Source organism: Haemaphysalis longicornis, unplaced genomic scaffold, assembly GCF_048455015.1.
Source record: "Haemaphysalis longicornis isolate Haplotype H1 unplaced genomic scaffold, Haemaphysalis longicornis Haplotype H1 scaffold_3, whole genome shotgun sequence".
Taxonomy (NCBI): domain Eukaryota; kingdom Metazoa; phylum Arthropoda; class Arachnida; order Ixodida; family Ixodidae; genus Haemaphysalis; species Haemaphysalis longicornis.
This window is the reverse complement of record NW_027526335.1, coordinates 145,626,122-145,644,283: the sequence shown is the minus strand read 5'-3', so window position 1 is coordinate 145,644,283 and position 18,162 is coordinate 145,626,122. Positions and strand designations below refer to the sequence as shown.

The following is an 18,162-nucleotide window of genomic DNA, read 5'->3' as shown; positions in this document are numbered from 1 at the left end:
CGTGTAAATGTGATGTGTTCCTGCCGAATAAACCAGTTGTTAGTCCAGCGGTGTTGTGTGTGTGCCTCCTCTTCTTCTCCGGCGTTCTTCTCGCTGGTTTCCCCTATTTATTTACAGAAATAACGCGAAGATGCGAGTTAAAAATATTTTACAATAAAAAATCCCGGGTCTTTGAAAAAAATGTTAGTGTTGCTGGAGCTGGAACAAGGATCATTCGTTGCAGAACCCACGATTCTACCTACGGAGGTAGAACCGCGGAGCTCTTAGCAGTTGCATAGAAGAATTGAAGGAGTGTTTCAAGCGAAACAGTAGATTCTCTGGGTGCCCACAAGAACTGCCAGGCTTGTATCCAAAAGATGAACGGAATCTCACTCGTAACCAAAACTGGGTCATCGTGTTCGAGGCGCGCGGATGGCGCATTTGCGTCTGCTCCTGCCTGTCCTCTCTTAAAGACGAAGCTTTACCGAACTTGAAATGCATGACTACGAAGGGCGTAAGAATTCCCCCATGGAGTGATTGGTGCTCCTAACCATGCGACAACTAACAACTTTGTTACGACTGCAGCGCAGTCGTGTCCGTTTCTCGTTCTATGGTGTGTAGTATTCCCTCTGATCTGTAAATATAGTGTATAACTAGTGAGAACATCTGATACGGTGTCCTATTAAGTTTATAATTGATGGTGATATGTCACGTTCTAGCGGGTGTAAGTAGTGTGAGTGCAGCGCTGTCGTGTCCGTTTCCCGTTCTTTGGTGCCGTATTATTTCCGCTGGTCTTTAATAATACTGTATAACGACTGAACGAGCATCTGATGCGGTATTCTGTTAATTTTTGAATTGATGGTCATATGTCACGGTTTAGCGGATGTAAGCTGAAGCATAGCGAATACTTCCTTTCATACTCTATTCATGTGTTCACGGCCTGAAGAGGGCCCAAGACACAGTAGGTGCAGAGCTCCAACACCCATGTGCACACGTCTACAAGTCAGAGTGGTATACGTCTTTACATGCATCAGGCCATGCTCACTGGCTACGGAAAGCTCCTTAGGGAACCAATGTTGCCATCTGATGACGTAGTCGCCCACGACATTACGAACTATATAACGATCTTTCCCTGCTTTAAGATGTATCACCAGTGCAAAAAGGAAACGTGTAGCATGGGAAAACAAGTCACTCGCATCTGTGGGGTTTGTTTTGCTTTCGATTATGTTTGTCACAGAGATGCTGACACAAAATTCCCACGTGGCAATTAACCCAGTAAGGTTTTGGCTTTCAGTGACTCCATTCTGGTCCGGGGTTCTGGAGCGAACATCCGTCTACTTCAATGCGCACATACTTTTAGCTGTTAACGGCCAAATATAACGCGCCGAGCGGCGCCTTTGAAATGTGGCTTAAAATTTAATAGGTTGAACAAGCGAACTTAGTAAAATAATACCGGTTGCAGTTTTGATGCAATAATTTTATTTATTCATGCTAAGTGTTGAAGAAGCTGCCATGCCCAGCCTGGTCAGGCAGCCGTCATAAAATATCACGCACAGTGCGCAGGCTAAAAAAGCGAGGATAAAAGCAAATTGATAATGTCTTGGCAGCCCTCGCTGGAGAATCGATGAATAAAGGAGCACGTGACACACTGGTCGCCTGTTTTTATGAGGAATCTTCATGCACACTCCAAGAAGGGTAGTTCCAGGGCGTGCTCTGATGACTATAGCGGCGACCTACAAACGGAAGAACAAAAAAGGACCGAAAGCACTGAAAGAGCCCGTGAGCTTCACTTGCAACACTCCAGCACAGTACCGAGGTGAGGAGACTTGATATAAACCTTGGAAACTACTGATTCTATTGCTTACTCGTTACTCCTTTACCTTACTATGTTCTCAAAAGGCTAGAAACAGCGCCATGGCAGTTCTGTTTTTAGGGGCATGGATTGTGAACCTGGGTGTCTAACTACGTCTCCAGCTACCTTCGCAGATTTGCGAGCTATTGACTTGAAATTTTGGAGGTATGCATAATATATGTCTACTAACAGTGTGCAAAATTTTATACAGAAACATGCAATAGTTTTGAAAATAAAAATAATTTTTTTATAATTTTTTTCTCGGCTTAGGAAAGATTTTCAGAAATGGTTTTAGTGGCAAAGGGCTGAAACACTTTCTATATGGGCCCAGGCTTTCTTCTGAACCAGAATAACAAGGGTGGCAAAAACCATTGATTTTTTAAAAAAATATATATACATTGCACGAACAAAAAATTTTATTGACTGTTGAGAGAACAAATTGTGAATAAAAAAGAAATTTTAGTGAGGGCATGATTATTCTGGTTCATAATAGTTATACAGCATTGAAAAAGAACTCACACAAAAATGGTTTTGGACACTCAACTAGCTGAAGAGAAAATGTTCGTGTTCTCAGCTGAAATGGTGTTTCGAGAAATCGTGCTTGAAAGTTTTTGTTTCATTTATTTGTCGATTCTTGCGCGGATTCTGAGAAAAGCTAGGCAATTCCACGAGCACAGTAGACTTAAGGCTTAAAAGATCGCTCTAATATGTTGAAAAAGAAACCAATTACACGGGCGTAAACATAATGTTTGGCGATCGACCTGGCCTTAACAAACTTTTCGCAATGCATGCGCAATGCTATTGTAATTACGAAGTGCCAAAAAAGATGTTATTACAAACGTAATGTTGAGTACATGGTTAGGATATTCAGAAGGAGGTCCCAAAGTCACAGACTGCAGCGGGACCTCCTTACGGCTTACAGTGAACTACAAAAAAGTTCAACTATGCGCTAGATTTGTAAGTAATTATTGAAATAAATATTTTCACACGTTTTTAAAGACAAAATAACAACGTAATTACACTGTGCATCACAAAAAACGTGCAGTCACTAGGCGGGGCCACTTGGGGTGTGTTTGGCGCCATTTTTAAATGACCTCTGGTGCGCATCCGGGTATGCCACTTGGTTGGGACGATCTCGAAAAGTGTCGAATACCTTGGGACCATAATAAAAAAATCTTATTTTTAGTCGGTTTTGCCATCCACCCCCCTTAAAACCAGTGTAATTTCCCTGAAGTAATGCATCCATAACGTGATTCCCAACTTTGCAAACATACCGACCCCCGCTAATAATGAGGTTGCGTTTTCGGCTTCTGGGAAGTTAGCTGCTCGTTGCAAGAAGCTTACCTGTACCAGTGGGCACAAAGAAGCACACCTAGCATTACGGCCCTGCATCGGAAGAGGTGTTTTTATCCAACTCTATTATCAGGTCTAAAAGCCTCAAGGAGACCCGTGCACAAAGGCGTAAACGGTCATTTCGGCATTTACTGCCTGGATGGTGCGCACCGAAATTCTCACAACGCAAGGTTTTAAATAAGAGAAAGATGACGCGGGAAATCATTGAGGGCACGGAATCTTATCGCTGCTTGACGGTAATGTCAGTGCACTGTCTCTACTTTTATAGGCGAAAACTAATTGCTTATCTTAAACCTTAACGCACAAAGAAGGGGCTTAATATTTGGATGTTCATTTTTTTGTTTTCTGATGATGTTTATCTTATCTCTCTGTCGGCGGTTGTATATATGCTACCACCACGAACAATAAACTTTAGTTGAAGTCAGCGCTGTAGAGTGTTTTCTTCTCTCGTCCCTGTCTTCTGCGAAGTGTACGCTTTGTCGCTTGAAAAGCAGTTTAAGTGACCATTGCCAACAAAACATGGACACTAAAAAGTAAAGAGCAGCTGACAGTAACATGGCTAGAAGCGTTGCCTTAGAGTCCACATCCACACCCGCAGCATTCTTCGCGCAGGACAGGAACGGCTCCGCTCTCAAGTAAAACGTATTTTAGATACGATGGCTCGAAGACATGAATCCCGGCAATAAAAGACAACTAGCGGTGTGATCACTATGCTTAGAAGCCACCACGAAAAAAAATACTATGCGCACCTTTGTGTCAACACAGTTGTGCCACGATGCGCGAGCAACCATTTAGAATGGTGCTTCTTTAACTCCATCATGCATTTCGGAACATTGAATTTAATCACAATGTACACAATACTGAAAGTTCTCTTTAAATCGATTCCCCCATAAGTGTGGGATCCACGAATTGTTGAACGCCACTTCTCTTCTCGCGCTGTTATGGGGAGGCAGGGTATAGTGCTGACTTTAGCATTGCTGGTTAGTTACCTTCGAAGAGTTGAATTCCTAGTTGCTCTTTAATTGGATTCTTTGTATTTCTCCTACCTAACGCGTATTAACGCATATCTTAACTAAGATAAGCGATTACCAGTTGCGGTTTTAATTTTGGTCGAATTGCGGCAAAGATGTCTTTTGCGCTAGCAATGTTGATATTCATGAGCCCTGCCAGCAGAGATACTAATTGGGAAGTGTCTGGCCTGTATTTACTTCATCTTAATTCTATTTGTATGTCTGTAATGCTTTTGGCAAATGAGCAGTTCTCACGAGACAAAATTGTTAAAAAAAAGCGACGTCAAAAACTTGCTCGGGTTCGCCAAACCATGCATTAAAGTAGCGCCCGCCGACACTGCATCTTAATCGGCTGCACGAGAGGCTATCATTGCCCACATTTTGCATAACAAGATAACAAGGACATCTGGTGTATTTATGTGAGAGCAATAAAACCAGGGCTGAATCAAAGAAAAAAAACGCGATTTAGTGATTTAGCTTCAGTCTTTAGTTTGTCGTTTGATCGTTGAGTTTGATCGCTTGCTTGGCTCTGAATTATCGCTGGGCGGCGGGTTCGACACGTGTAGACGCACTAAAATTTCGCGTTTTTCCATCGTTTTAGTTAAACAGGGGGGTAGTTGATCTGTTTGAAGTAAGGTGATCGAATGAAGACACATTCCTTAATCCTGGCACTCTTGACTTCATTTGGATCACATAGAAAGGAACGACTTTATATTTACACAGTATTGCCTTCTTGTCGCTGTGGTACACACCCCGAGGCAGACACCCAGATACAACCAGAGAATTACAAGCACACTCGACACAGTGTGGTTGTAAACGTGAGACCTACGAAGGAATTGTTTTCGGTAGTAAGTCGAAGTTGGGTATCTAGACGCAACGAATATTGCTTTCGCATGAAGCTCTCGATCCGCTTACCCGATTTATTGGTAACGGCCACGTTGAAGTCTCCGTAGAGGAGGATCGGATTCTCTTCTATCGGTACCTGTAGTGTCTACACTACCTCGATTAGGAAACTCTGAATTTCATGTTCAGACTCTGAATTTAATATTCAAACTCTGAACTCTGACATGTTCAGTCTTGTGCTTACGGTGACGATCACGAGCCCATGCGACGCGACAACCGCCCATGCATTCCCCTTTACGCTGGGTGCGTCGGAGAAGCAAGTTGTCATGAAGGTATCGGCCATGTCGCTCTTGGAATTGACGGCCACTCCGCCCGCCCGTTGATGTAGATCGAACGAAGTGGTTATCGATCCCTACCCCTTGTTTTCAACTGTGCAGTCCGCCCATGTTTCGTAGAAGCAGAGAACGTCAGCTGTGCAGATAACTTAGTCGAGCGTAACGTCCTCCGCGCTCTTCTGAAAGTACCGAACGTGAAGTGCACAGACGATCAGGTTCTCCTGCTCGTCTTCGTCGCGCTTCAACGTCTGTAGCACGTACTTGGTGACGGTAGCCAGGTGACCCTTTTTCACGGGTGCGCGCGTGTTCTTGCTAGCTCTGACGTTGCATAAAGGCAGCCCGCTCACGCTTTGAAGGAACCACACGCGGTATACCCATTACAGTAGCCAATTCCACACAGCGAGCACGTGCTACTTTGGATGTAACCACCACTTTGGTTGTGATTGAGCAACCAAAGAATCCATCACGAGAAAGCTTCGCGTTTAACCATCTTCGTGAATGAGTTCAACGATCAAACCGCAAACCCAACAAATAAAGCTTTGCGTTTTTCCATCGTTGCCGTTAAACTGAGGTGTAGCTGATTTTGTTGTTTTACTTCGCCCCCGGTCATTCATCCTCATCGATAAAGAAAGTTGAATTTCCTGCAGGGCGTATTTGCGTACAACGGAATCAGTGAGAATAATTAAGCCTCGCTTTAATAAACGACTCCTAGGGATGCCCTTTCGGCAAGCTTCTTTTTTATCAAGGCTGAACTAGTCCCAAAGATATTATATGTAATCTTCTTTAAACGTGGTTATCTTTGTAGAACAAAGAGCGGTGTCAAAGCACGTAGTAACACCAAAGACCAGAAAGCGGGCTCCAGAGCAGAGTACTTCACAGCGAAATACAGTGGCTGGTTCGTTTGCGCCGAACAAAATTACGTCTCACGATCCAAAATTGCATGAAAAGAAATGCATTGCCAGTGCAGCATGTCATGGGTGTTGTAAATATTTCAGCGTTTCAGCTAAACTATTCCAATATTATTCATATATGGTTTACGGCAATTGTTGCCAAATAATAGTGCTTTTACCAGAAACTTTTAAAGCACAAAACTTGAAAGAAAATTTGGATGCTCCAGTTTAAAGGGTGTCACAATCTGCTGGTGACAGTGCCTCATTCGTTCAGGAATAACCGTAATGCAACTCGAATCGTCCTCGGGTGTAGAGGTGCAGAAGAGGAATTGGTCCTGTTCTTACCAGTGCCCCCGTGTCCTTGCCCCGTTCGGTTGTGGCCTGGGTATCCTTCTCCTGCAGTTCCACGCTGCACTCCAGGTTGCGCTCCATATTGGGCGCCTGTTTGACCTCGACGTTGGGCGTCGAGTTGAGCTTCATTCTGGGCGCGGGACTGAGCTCGGTACTGGGCATCAGATGGAGCTGGATTCTGGGCTCCGGATTCAGCTCGATTGAGGGAACCGGATTGAGCTCTGTACTGGGCACCATATTGAGGTGCGTACTGGACACCGGTTTGAGCTCCGTATGGGGAACTAGACTGAGCTCCGTACTGGGCAAAGGACTGAGACTTGCGCTGGGCACCAGTCTGAGCTCGATTCTGGGCACCAGATTGAGCTCCGTATTGGGAGCGGGATTGAGCTCCGCACTGGGCACCAGATGGAGCTTGATTTTGGGCACTAGATTGAGCTCCATAATTGGCATTCGATTGAGCTCCGTACTGGGCACTGGATTGAACTTGATTCAAGCAACCGGATTGAGCTCTGTACTGCGCACCAGACTGAGACACGTAGTAGGCACCGGATTGAGGCGCGCACTGGGCACTGGATTGAGCTTGACACTGGGCACAAGACTGAGCACTGTACTGGGCCCCAGATTGAGCTCCATATTGGGCACCAGATTGAGCTCCATATTGGGCACCGGATGGAGCTCCGTATTGGGCGTCGAACGGAGATCCATGCTGGGCAACGGACTGAGCACTGTACTGGACACCAAATTGAGCTCGATCCTGGGTACCGGATTGAGCTGCGTACTGGACACCGGATCGATCGCTGCATCCTCTGGACGAGAACGAAATAAGTGTACATCGTGATTAATGTCCCCAGGGTATTCTCTAGAGCAGGAGTAGCGAACTCTTGTTTCCCCTTTGCCGGGAAAGACACCGCCCCCTCCCTCGATTGGCCATGCGGCCCCCGCAGTGTCGGCGTCATGAAACTCCGCCCTCTGCCCGAAAAGGTTGCCGTCCCCTGCTCTAGAGTTACGGTGAAGGGCAGGCTTCCCAACAGGCTAAGGAATGCACTTTCTGGTGGCATGCCATATTGCGGCACAGGAATAAATTCGCACCTCGCTATCATAAACAAAATCAATACTGACAACTTCCCATACATGCGATATTTGATGAGAAAAAACATTGTTACCCCATCTTTTACAATAGCTGCTGAAACGCATGCTAGGGCAGCACTCACCCTGGTTACATGCCCTGATAAGTCCAAAGGGGAAACGATTTCATTTTGAGCAAAACGCTTACTAGCAGAAAGACCAGAGGAAGTAAAACATACCACTTATTGAAAATAATACAGGCAACCACCGTGTCACGTTTCAATGCCTTGAGGAAACATTCGGGCTTTTCCTCTGTCTGGTGCACTGCCTCCTTTCTTTTCCTGCCTATGTTTTCTCATTCCCGAATCATTCCTTATCTCTGTTATTTTTCTCATCTGTAGTGTCTCTCCTATTGGTTATTCTTTGACGGCGAAGTTTTCTCTTTTTAGGCTCTCATGGGACGAAATGGGGTAGCACTGTCGTAACGATATGGAGAGGATATAGACTAGCGAAGAAGACAGCAAAGGACAAACACACATGCAGCAAGTTAAAGGAATGCTTCATGAAGACACTCATCAAGGCAAATAGTTTATAAAGAGCTAAATATAGTCGCAGTGATTGTACTTGCCAACATTGTTAGCAAAAAAAAACATTAAGCATATTTGAGCTGAGACACAAATACATGAGGGATATTTGCATTGTATTTTAAATAAAAATAGATGTCTGCATGACATCTGCGATGGCGAATAAAAAAAACTAAGGTATGAAAAAAAAGCGCTCGCGGCGCCTCCGCGCGGTAGTGTGCCAAGTTCAAAAGTAACAAAACGTTTGAGTGGATGGCGCGAGCAGTGCAACACGGAAAAGTGAATTGGCGCAAACGGGACTCGATCTGCTGGCTTTGGGAAGTTCTATGATGCTTAGCCTGTCGCTTAAAAAACGTCAGGCAGCATCGCTGTTTACAACAACGTTCACGACATCGAGTCAGCGCGGCAGGGCTAATTGTTTACAAAAAAAGAGGCCCAGCATTTCCTTGGTATTACTCAGTGAGCCATGCGCAGGTTTCTTAAACTCCTTGTCCCGCATGAATCAGATAGTGCGGTAGTTTCTGCGACACCTATGCTTTATTTATTATGTGCAGGCAGGTGCATATATTCTGCGTAATCCACGATTAAGCAGTCTATTGCACGACGTCAAAATAGTTAGGAGCACACATACATATAATAGGTATCAGCAGAAAAAGAAATGAATAGGAGCGCCAAAAAGAGAAACGGATGAACAGTAGACTTGCTTTCGTCCTGAGGGCCCTTAGTGAGCGGGAGTAACATGCAGGTATGCCTTTATGTGTAATGTAAGCGTTTTAACCCTCATACCAGTCCCCCTTTGCGCTGCATAGGACGTGATTCTCTACTAACTCGCCCGTACGTATATGGCGCCGGAAGAATGTGTTAAACATTCGAGTCACCTTCAGCTTACTTAGCCTGCAATGATTGTGGGCGAAATTCCTGAAGCGGATGGGGAATTTGCAGCGCGCGAGTGAGGGGTGATGATGAACAGGAAAAAAATTTTGTCGCCAAGAAGCGGATCAACAGTGGGACGCCCCGAATAGTAAACGAAATAATTATCTGTGCAACACTATCGCTTTTCCGAGGTAGAATAACATCGCCCTTTCAGTCAGCAGTGTAAATTCTAATACAAAGTTGCAGGCTTCCCGAAAACAATATTTCCTTTATACCTTGTGTGCATAATATGGCCGGTAAGGGCTTTTCCCTCTCACCGTCTCGTACTTCAGCAAACTCTATTACTCCGTCCTGCATACCCTTGACGAGCCCAGGATGTTTCCCAGGTACAAGTTCTCGTTAATAATTGACGCCTTGAGGGTCTTCAATAAGCGCATGATGAAGACTTGTAAGAACAAGAGTATGGTTTTTGGTGTGTGGCAATGAGTATTCGCACTGATATTTTCCTTGAATTTTCAACAATTGTTGAGACATCTCTCAGGTGTTTCCCGCTGTCCGATACACCAACGGAAATGCAAATAGTTTTTTTATTTACAATGAAGCGCAGAAACTTCTGAGAACGTCCCAGATTTTCCACTTGAGTGTATTTCATACAGTGCTCTTTTGATAAAGTGACCATTTCGCTTGAAAAAATTTACAACAACTCTGCTAAACAGTCAGCCAGCGCATCAGACGCCTTTAAGAATGGAGGTGTAGGGCACGCGGTGCCACCAGTCACTCAAGAATGCACAGGATGCCCCTAAGGGGGCTCTGCGCTTAGTTATTTGGCGTACATGTAAACCGGAAGTGGCTCAGTGTTGGTTTCTAATTTAGTGTGGGAATGCTGAATTCAATAAAAATCATTGGAAAGGGTCTGTTGATCATTTCAATGCTACGAAGGCAGCTACTTACCCTGAAACCGGGGATGGCGCTCCAGTATCTGCTCCATAACCTCCACCAGCATATGGACCACCGATATTGCTGGGCATCCTGTCCCCTTGCTGGCCCCCTGTGAATGGCATGCAATAGTTACCACTTGCAAAGGCAAAGTAAAGACTATTCAAAAATAATCTGCTGCAATGACCAATACGTCTTATGTGCAAGCTTTAGAAAGAAATATTCGAGGGTGAAGCCTGCATCACATCGAAACTGCTTGGTACAATTCCTAATTAGCCGATAATGAATACATTTTTCGATAGTTAAGGAAAAAGTTGACAAAACACAGATGACATCAAAACAATGTTGATACGATTCCGGTTCTCCTTTTCGTAATACACGTGCCATTCTTAGCAAGGTAGATAGACTTTATTATATATATATATATTATAAGTAGAGAGTCGGATACACAGCAAGAACATTAACAAACAAGGTTTACTTACGTAGTGGCAACGGGACTTGCCTTCATCAGAGTACAGTTACATGGTTTTGCTGTCGCAAACATTTGGAACACATTTCTTATATAGCTTTGCAGAAAACTGTGAGAAGGCGCGGAAAATGTTTCGGAAATGGAGAGTATGCATACAGTCGGTCTACGCCTATGTTACAAAAAAAAAAGGGGGGGGAGGAGCGAGAGAGAAAAAGGGGACGTGTTAACAAAGCAGCGTTCAAGGTTGCACCATGACGGGTCAACGTATGCCACGTGGGCTGCAAATTCAGACAATGCGGGAAACTGGACAACCGCGGTTTCAAAAGAAAGGGAAGAGTACACAGTAAGGTATTCAGTGGCTGGGGAGACTGGTTGGGGCGGAAGCGAAGATGGGTGCGCCACCCGCGGATGAAGAGAATAGATACGGGGCACAAAAGAGCATTTCATAGAAGCTAGCAACTGAACAGGAAATAGATAGGGTCACAAAGGGTTAAACATGAATAGATCACAAAGGGTTAAACATTCTTAAGTGGTGGTGGGAACGAGGCCTCCTTCCCCAGGACAAATGGCATTGATGATGATGGTTGGTGTTTCATGGCGCAAGGCCAACTAGGGCAGAGAGCGCCCGAAAAGAAGTTATATAATGAAGCGAAGTGATTACCACAAAAAGGTAGGTATAAAAACATGTAAATCGAACATAGTAAAATCAATTAAAGGTAATGGTGATGGCTGGTGTATAGGGCCAGATTTGATTATGCGTGATATGAGATAAGGTTTAAAAACTGAACATCTGACAAATAATGAAACACACGTTTCATAGAAACACTGGCATCGTCACCTAGAAACAGCAATGGATGTAGTGGGATATGTTGTCTGTAGAGTTCTCTGAAGTGTTTGTGTCGTGTTGTGTGAAGTGCCTTGCATGTTATTAGTATGTGGACTACGGATAGGCCCTCCCCGCACCTGCTACACAGGGGTCTTGGAGATCCCGTGAGCAGGTGGGAGTGTGTTGCATGCGTGTGGCGTATCCGTAATCGAGCCAGGGTAACTTCGTTGTGTCTGTTGTGAGCATCAGTGGTGTATGCTCCCAAGAGTGGCTTTATAATGTGTAGTTTGTTGTCAGTCTGTTGATTCCAGTGTGCTTGCCATGTTGTGCGCAGGTGTTGTCTGATGTGTGATGTGAGGTCGGTGTAGGGTATTGTTGTTATGTCAACAGTAGTTGTAAGGGCAGCAGCGGCCGCCATTCGGTGTGCGGTCTCATTACCTGGAATTCCAGAGTGCCCTGGCACCCAGAACACGGTCACCTCAAGGTTTAACGCATGCACAGACATCAGAGTACTAATGAGAGCACTGACCACATGGTTTTTAGACTTCTGTGAGGATAATGTACGCACAGCACTTAAAGAATCAGTATAAATTACAGATTTCGGAATTCGACTTCGAACAATATGTTGAACTACAAGAAGTATGCCATAGGCCTCTGCCGTAAAGATACTTGTATTTCTATTCATAGTTCTACAGACATTAAAGGTGCCACCATGCGCAGCACAGGAAACAGTTGTGGCAGTTTTTGAAGCATCCGTATAAAATTCAGCACACTTATATTTGTGCTGCAGGGACAAGAAATGTTGCACGATCGCGCTTCTAGGCACTCTGTTTTTCTCGACACTTATAAAAGATACATCACATGATATCGGGCGAAGCTGCCACGGTACTAGAAGTTCAGTAGCGGAGGTTTTGATGGTGTCTGAGAACATGACATCAAGTTGCGACGCTTCTCTTACTCTGAAAGCGAAGGGAGCAGAGACTGATGGACGATTAGTAAGAAGTTGAGATATGAATGTATCATAAAAAACTGATATAAAAGGATGGTGAGGCATTGATGAGATTTTAAAAGCATAAAGCAGGTTTGTGTAGGCTCGCTGAAGTTCTAGGCTCCGTTTGTTGCACTCTACATACAGACTTTCGACTGGACTAGTCCGAAAGGCCCCACATGACAAGCGGAGCCCTAGATGAAGCACACGGTCCAGCATTCTGAGGGATGTTTTAGTGGCTGACCCATAGACAACGCTACCATAGTCCAGTCGTGAGCCTATCAAGCTGGTAAAAACACGTAAAAGAAGTTGTTTGTCAGCACCAAAAGAAATGTGCGACAGATCCTTCAGGATAGTCATTGTTTTTAAGCATTTATGTTTTAGTTGTTTTATGTGTGGGATAAATATGAGCTTTTCGTCAAAGATTATACCTAAAAACTTGTGTTCTTTCTTGACAGGAATCGAGACACCATTGAGATGAATGTCTGGATCCGGCCGGATGCCACGCCTCTTGGAGAACAAGACACAAGTGCGCTTCCCCGGATTAAATTTAAAACCGTTGCTTTCTGCCCAACCAGCTAGCTTGTTAACACCAAGCTTGACTTGGCGCTCGCAGACAGACAGGTTACAAGACTTAAAGGATAATTGAACGTCGTCTACATAAATGGAGGAGGAAATCGATGGTGGTAGCGCCTTACGAAGAGAATTCATTTTTACAATAAAAAGGGTGCAACTTAAAACTCCATCTTGCGGCACGCCGTTTTCTTGCACATGAACCCTAGAAAGTGCAGTTCCAACTCGCACGCGAAACGTTCTTTCAGACAGGTAACTGGCAAGCGTGTTCATCATGTTACCCGACATGCCAAAGGACTTCAAGTCGCTAAGGATGCCGTACCGCCAAGCAGTATCGTACACCTTTTCAAGATCAAAGAAGACCGTCATGCAGTACTGCTTGTGGAGGAAAGCATCTTTGATATAAGACTCTAACGCAACGAGTTGATCGTTGGTAGATCGCCCCGCCTTGAAGCCCGCCTGGCAGCTCTCGAGAAGACCATTGTACTCTAAGAAGTACACAAGTCTCCTGTTTATCATCTTCTCGAAGAGCTTACACAGGCAGCTTGTCAGGGCAATGGGGCCATAACTGCCAGGAGAGGACGGGTCCTTCCCTTCCTTTAAGACAGCCACTACTATGGCCTCCCTCCAAGAGCGAGGAATGTGCCCCGAAAGCCATATTTTATTGTATAGGTGTAAGAGTGTTTCAAGAGTGTCTGGGTGTAGGTGTTGTATCATGGTGTATGTGATTTTATCTGCACCTGGAACTGACGTCTTACATGTGCTCAGAGTAACCTTCAGCTCATGAATTGAAAAACAAGAATTGTAAGAAGTGTGCGACTTGTTATCACGCAGGGACTTCTTTTCTACAGATGTTTTGTGTTTCATGAAAGTGTTTGTGTAGTGTGCTGAACTGGACACGTGTTCGAAGTGTTGTGCAAGTGTGTTAGCCTGGTCTTCCAGTGTGTCCCCTGTTGTACTAACCAGGGGCAGGCTGTGTGTCTGTTGTCCTTTTAGTTTTCGTATTCGTGTCCAGACTTTGTGTGTGTCAGTGTATGAATTGATGGAAGTGAGGAAGATGCGCCAACTCTCCCTTTTCGCCTCACGACGCACTTGCTTCCCAAAAGCCTTTGCCCGTTTAAAAGAAATGAGGTTGTCTGACGTGGGGTACCGGCGAAGGACACCCCACGCCTTGTTCTGGGCCTCTCGCACCCGTCTGCAGTCCTCGTTCCACCAGGGCCTCCTTGGGCTGTGGGACCCACGGGAGGCCTGGGGAATGGACTTTTCGGCGGCGTCGAGGATGTGCGCCGTGACGAGTTGGGCGGCTTCCTCCACGTGTAGGTGTTTTATGGATGTGTGGTGTAGTTGAGATGTTTGTGTGAATGTGCTCCAGTCTGCTTGTGATTCATTAAACATTTTATGGGAAGATGGACTGCTCGGGCCTATACCTATATACGTTAATGAAGTGGGGAAATGGTCACTACCATATGGGTCTGTGCCCACACCCCACTCAAGACATGGAAAGAGAACTGCGGAACCAATAGCCAAGTCAAGATGCGAGTATGTATTGTGTCCTAAGTTATGGTATGTAGGCTGTTTTTTGTTGAAAAGGCAGGCTCCGGAGGATGTAAGGAACTTCTCTATCAGGCGACCTTGGGCATCCGTTCTGGTGGAGCCCCAAAGAGAGTTGTGCGTATTAAGGTCGCCTGTTAGTATGTATGGTTCGGGCAGCTGGTCAACCAGTGCCTCGAAATCAGAGCTCAGAAGTGCAAAATCAGGAGAGATGTAAATGGAGCATACCGTTATCAACCTATTAAATATTATGGTACGGATCGCTACAGCCTCGAGGACAGTGTTTAAAGTGACAGGGTGGCATGCTAATGATTTCCGGGCGATAATGGCCACACCTCCTGAAGAGTGGATGCAGCTAACCCTGTCCTTTCTGAATACCATGTACCTATTTAAGAAATTTGTTTGTTTAGAGTTGAGGTGGGTTTCCTGGAGACACATAATAGTTGGCTGACTGGCATGCAGAATCTCATACACATCGTCAAGATTTTTAAGGAGGCCTCTGCAGTTCCATTGGATGATATTTTCTGTTCCCATTATTTAAATGTAAGAATGACTGGAATGTGTGTGTTCGTGTGTGTTCATGTGTCGTCTTTCGGGGCTGTTACTCTTGGATTGGGCTTTTTGGGCCTTTCTGTAGGCTTGGAAGTCGGTGGCCGCTCCTTGCGCTGCGTTGCAGGCAGGAACGGCCCAACATCCATGTCGTCGTCGGATGTCCGAGGGGTGCCCGACGGACCGGGCCCCCCGGACTTTGCCCCCCTTCGGGAGCCCTTCGTTTGAGCCGCCACCGTCGGGGGCGCCAGAGGTGGCGCAGGCGGTGCGGTGGCGGTGGGAGCCGGTGCGGGGCCCGTGGTGGTCATCACCTCGGTACCCTCCAACGCACTGGAGGACGGGGAGACAGAGGCGGGAGTGGCACCGGTACCGACAGGAGTGGTTTGCGCCACAACCGCTGCTGCCTCAGCAAGCGGCGTGGTGGCGGGTTGGGCTGCCAGAGGCAACCCAGGGGGGGCGGGCGGGAGAGGGACCAGGTCAGACTCGCTGAACTGGGTCCCTGTGGACACCAGACGCCGCTCCGCCCCCCGGCGAGCCGCGTCGGCGTACCTCCCCAGGGGGAAAGAGGCGAACCTCTTTCGCGCCTCTGGGAAGGTGATGTTCTCGGTTACATTGATGTGGATTATCTCTTTTTCCAGTTGGAATTTTTCACACTTGCGGGAGTACGCTGCATGCGGCCCCCCGCAGTTCACACAACAGAGGGTGTCGGATGGGCAGTTGTCAGTCGGATGATCGTGCGCCGCGCATTTCGCACACGTCGTTCTGCCACGGCAAGAGTTTGTACCGTGCCCGAACCGCTGGCACTTAAAACAGCGCCGCGGGTTCGGGATGTACGGACGGATGGAGCAACGGATAAAACCTGCATTGATGTGTTGTGGAAGAACTGCGCGGTCAAAAGTCAAGATAATGTGCTTGGTGGGAATCTTCTCCTTGTCGTCTCTACGGATAGTGATGCGTCTCACGGCAGTGACGCCCTGATCCTTCAAGCCGGCAAGGAGATCCGCATCGGTTTCGTTCAGGAGGTCTGTCTCAGATATCACACCCTGCGAGCTGTTGAGGCTCCGATGGGGTGTGACCCGGATGTCAAGATCAGCCAGTCTAGTCTGAGCTAGAAGCTTTGCAGACTGCTGCTTGTCATTTATTTCAATTAGGAGTTCACCAGACCTTTGTTTTTTGCACTTATATGATTTTCCTACTATGGCTTCAAGATAATTGGCGATCAAGAAGACTGACTGAGATGATAGAGGGTGGGTTGGATTGAGCGATTCCATCACAAGAAATCGAGAAAAATTATCCGGTTCAGGAAATGTTAAAGATGGCAATGGGGGAAAAGATACTTCGGTGCGGCCCCTTTTCAGGGACCGATCACGTTTGGGGGGGATTTTGAAAATGCCATATAGCATAGTATAAAAGCAGGGAGACTGGGGTACTTTCTTCTTTGACCTTACCCTGGTAGTCAAAGAGGTCCCGGAGCTCCCTGCCTGGTGAACAGACAGGGAGCCCATCCGCCGGAGCTTGACCAAGGCTCCGACGGCCACCGTTCGTGGTTTCTAACCCTCCACCTATAAACACATCGCCACGGTTGGATCCAGCTTATGTTTGGGGGCTGGGGGTCCGCGGTATCGCCAGTACTGTCACCAAGATTGCTCAAGGTGCCCCGTGCGGGGAGGACAAATGGCATTGTTGAGCCGCATTAGGCTAATAAAGCTGCTGTATTAGGATAGTTTTTGCGAATTCTGATGAGAAACTCAAGGGTAGGATTAATGTAATAAACATAGTTATAAAAATTATGAAGCCGCCAATTTTAATCGAGGGATAAGCACGTTAGTTTTCCGTAACTTTCATTAATCCCAAGTGTGGCTGACCCAAACTTATAAATGAGATAAGATTCCCGAACCTCGCGGTCGTGGTGCGTTTTGAAGGCGGATTCTAAAATCGTTGCTTTAAGATGCTCAAATGCATGCCCGGGACTGTTCACATGTCTTGACAGGGGCAAATAAGGGCAGCTTTTTGCATGAGAGCGGTGATTATTGAACCGTATTCGGAAGGGCGTTTCAGTTTGGCCGATATATTGTTGCGTACAAACAGTGCACTCTAGAAGGTATACGACATTAGCGGAGTCAAAGTTAAAGTTACCTTTTTTATTTACGTAGTAGTCTAAAGCCCTGCTGGTGGCGCGCGGTGTAGTGGTCATGTGTGGGCATACTTTACATCGAGGTTTATTACAGGGCAAGCAACCAGTAGTTTCCGGTCGGTTGATACGAGAGTTAGCAAGAAAGTCGCCTAAATTCTTGTTACGCCGGTAGACAACGTGTGGTGGTTCGGGCAATGTGCTTTTTAAGCGTTCACTTTGAATTAGGATATTGTGCTGTTTTGTTAGTACGGTTTACAATCTAGGAGCGGAGGCTGAGTGGGCTTAAACTAAGTTAGTTTGCGGGTTAATGTTCGGGGCTTTTTTCTTACATATTTCGTTACGGTCTAACTGGTTGGCTCGCACAATAGCGTCGTCGATAACTTGTTCGTGGTATTTTTTATTGAGGAGGGCGTTCTTAATTTCTCGACAGTTTGAGTCAAAGTCAGCTTGTTTTGTGCAAATTCTGCTAAAAACGGTGGGCTTGGCTGTAAGGCATTGCTGTCTGGCAGTGCCTGACATGGCTACTTTGGAAGTGCAACTATTGCGCGTGTCTGTGGTTTTCTATACAGTTTAGTTTGACGCCGACCTTGGGAAGTAGTAACGGCGACGTCCAGAAAGTTTACACCAGGTTCCGAATAGGAATGAGCAAGGGAAATACTAGGATGGGATAGGTTAAATGCCTCAATGAAGGTGAGGAGCTCCGGGTCACCGTGCTGCCAGATCATGAATATATCGGCAATATACCTTTTATAGTACAGTGGCTTTAAATTTTGAGTGTCAAGAAAGTTTGATTCGATGTGGGCCATAAAGATATTGGCGTAGTTTGGTCAGATTCGAGTTCCCATTGACGTTCCACTGACTTGCAAATAATGAACTCCGTGAAAATAAAAATTGTTAGTTCAAGAATAGCCTAAGGAACGTTTGGAGAGTAGAAGAATCGATAGGATTGTCCCAGGATGACTGCCCATACGCAAGCGATACAGCGGTGATGCCATCTTCAT

The 18,162-nt window shown here is 46.0% G+C and overlaps 1 protein-coding gene across 1 annotated transcript; it reads right to left on the bottom strand.

The window, feature by feature from the left end:
• Nucleotides 1–1,441: 1,441 nt before the first annotated feature.
• Nucleotides 1,442–10,228, bottom strand: LOC144173449 (uncharacterized). The gene is made up of 3 exons (XM_077701870.1): nt 10,087–10,228; nt 6,608–7,419; nt 1,442–1,712 (listed from the first exon to the last, which is right to left on the bottom strand). Exons 1-2 carry the CDS (start codon nt 10,136–10,138, stop codon nt 7,103–7,105), a joined length of 369 nt encoding a protein of 122 aa, XP_077557996.1. The 5' UTR covers nt 10,139–10,228; the 3' UTR covers nt 1,442–1,712; nt 6,608–7,102.
• Nucleotides 10,229–18,162: the final 7,934 nt, after the last annotated feature.

Bases quoted from the DNA above. Each gene is read 5' to 3' on its own strand.
- LOC144173449 (XM_077701870.1), bottom strand. From the start codon at position 10,138: ATGCTGGTGGAGGTTATGGAGCAGATACTGGAGCGCCATCCCCGGTTT. The intron at 7,420-10,086 runs GTAAGTAGCTGC...GTTCTCGTCCAG, and splicing joins GCGCCATCCCCGGTTTCAGG to AGGATGCAGCGATCGATCCG.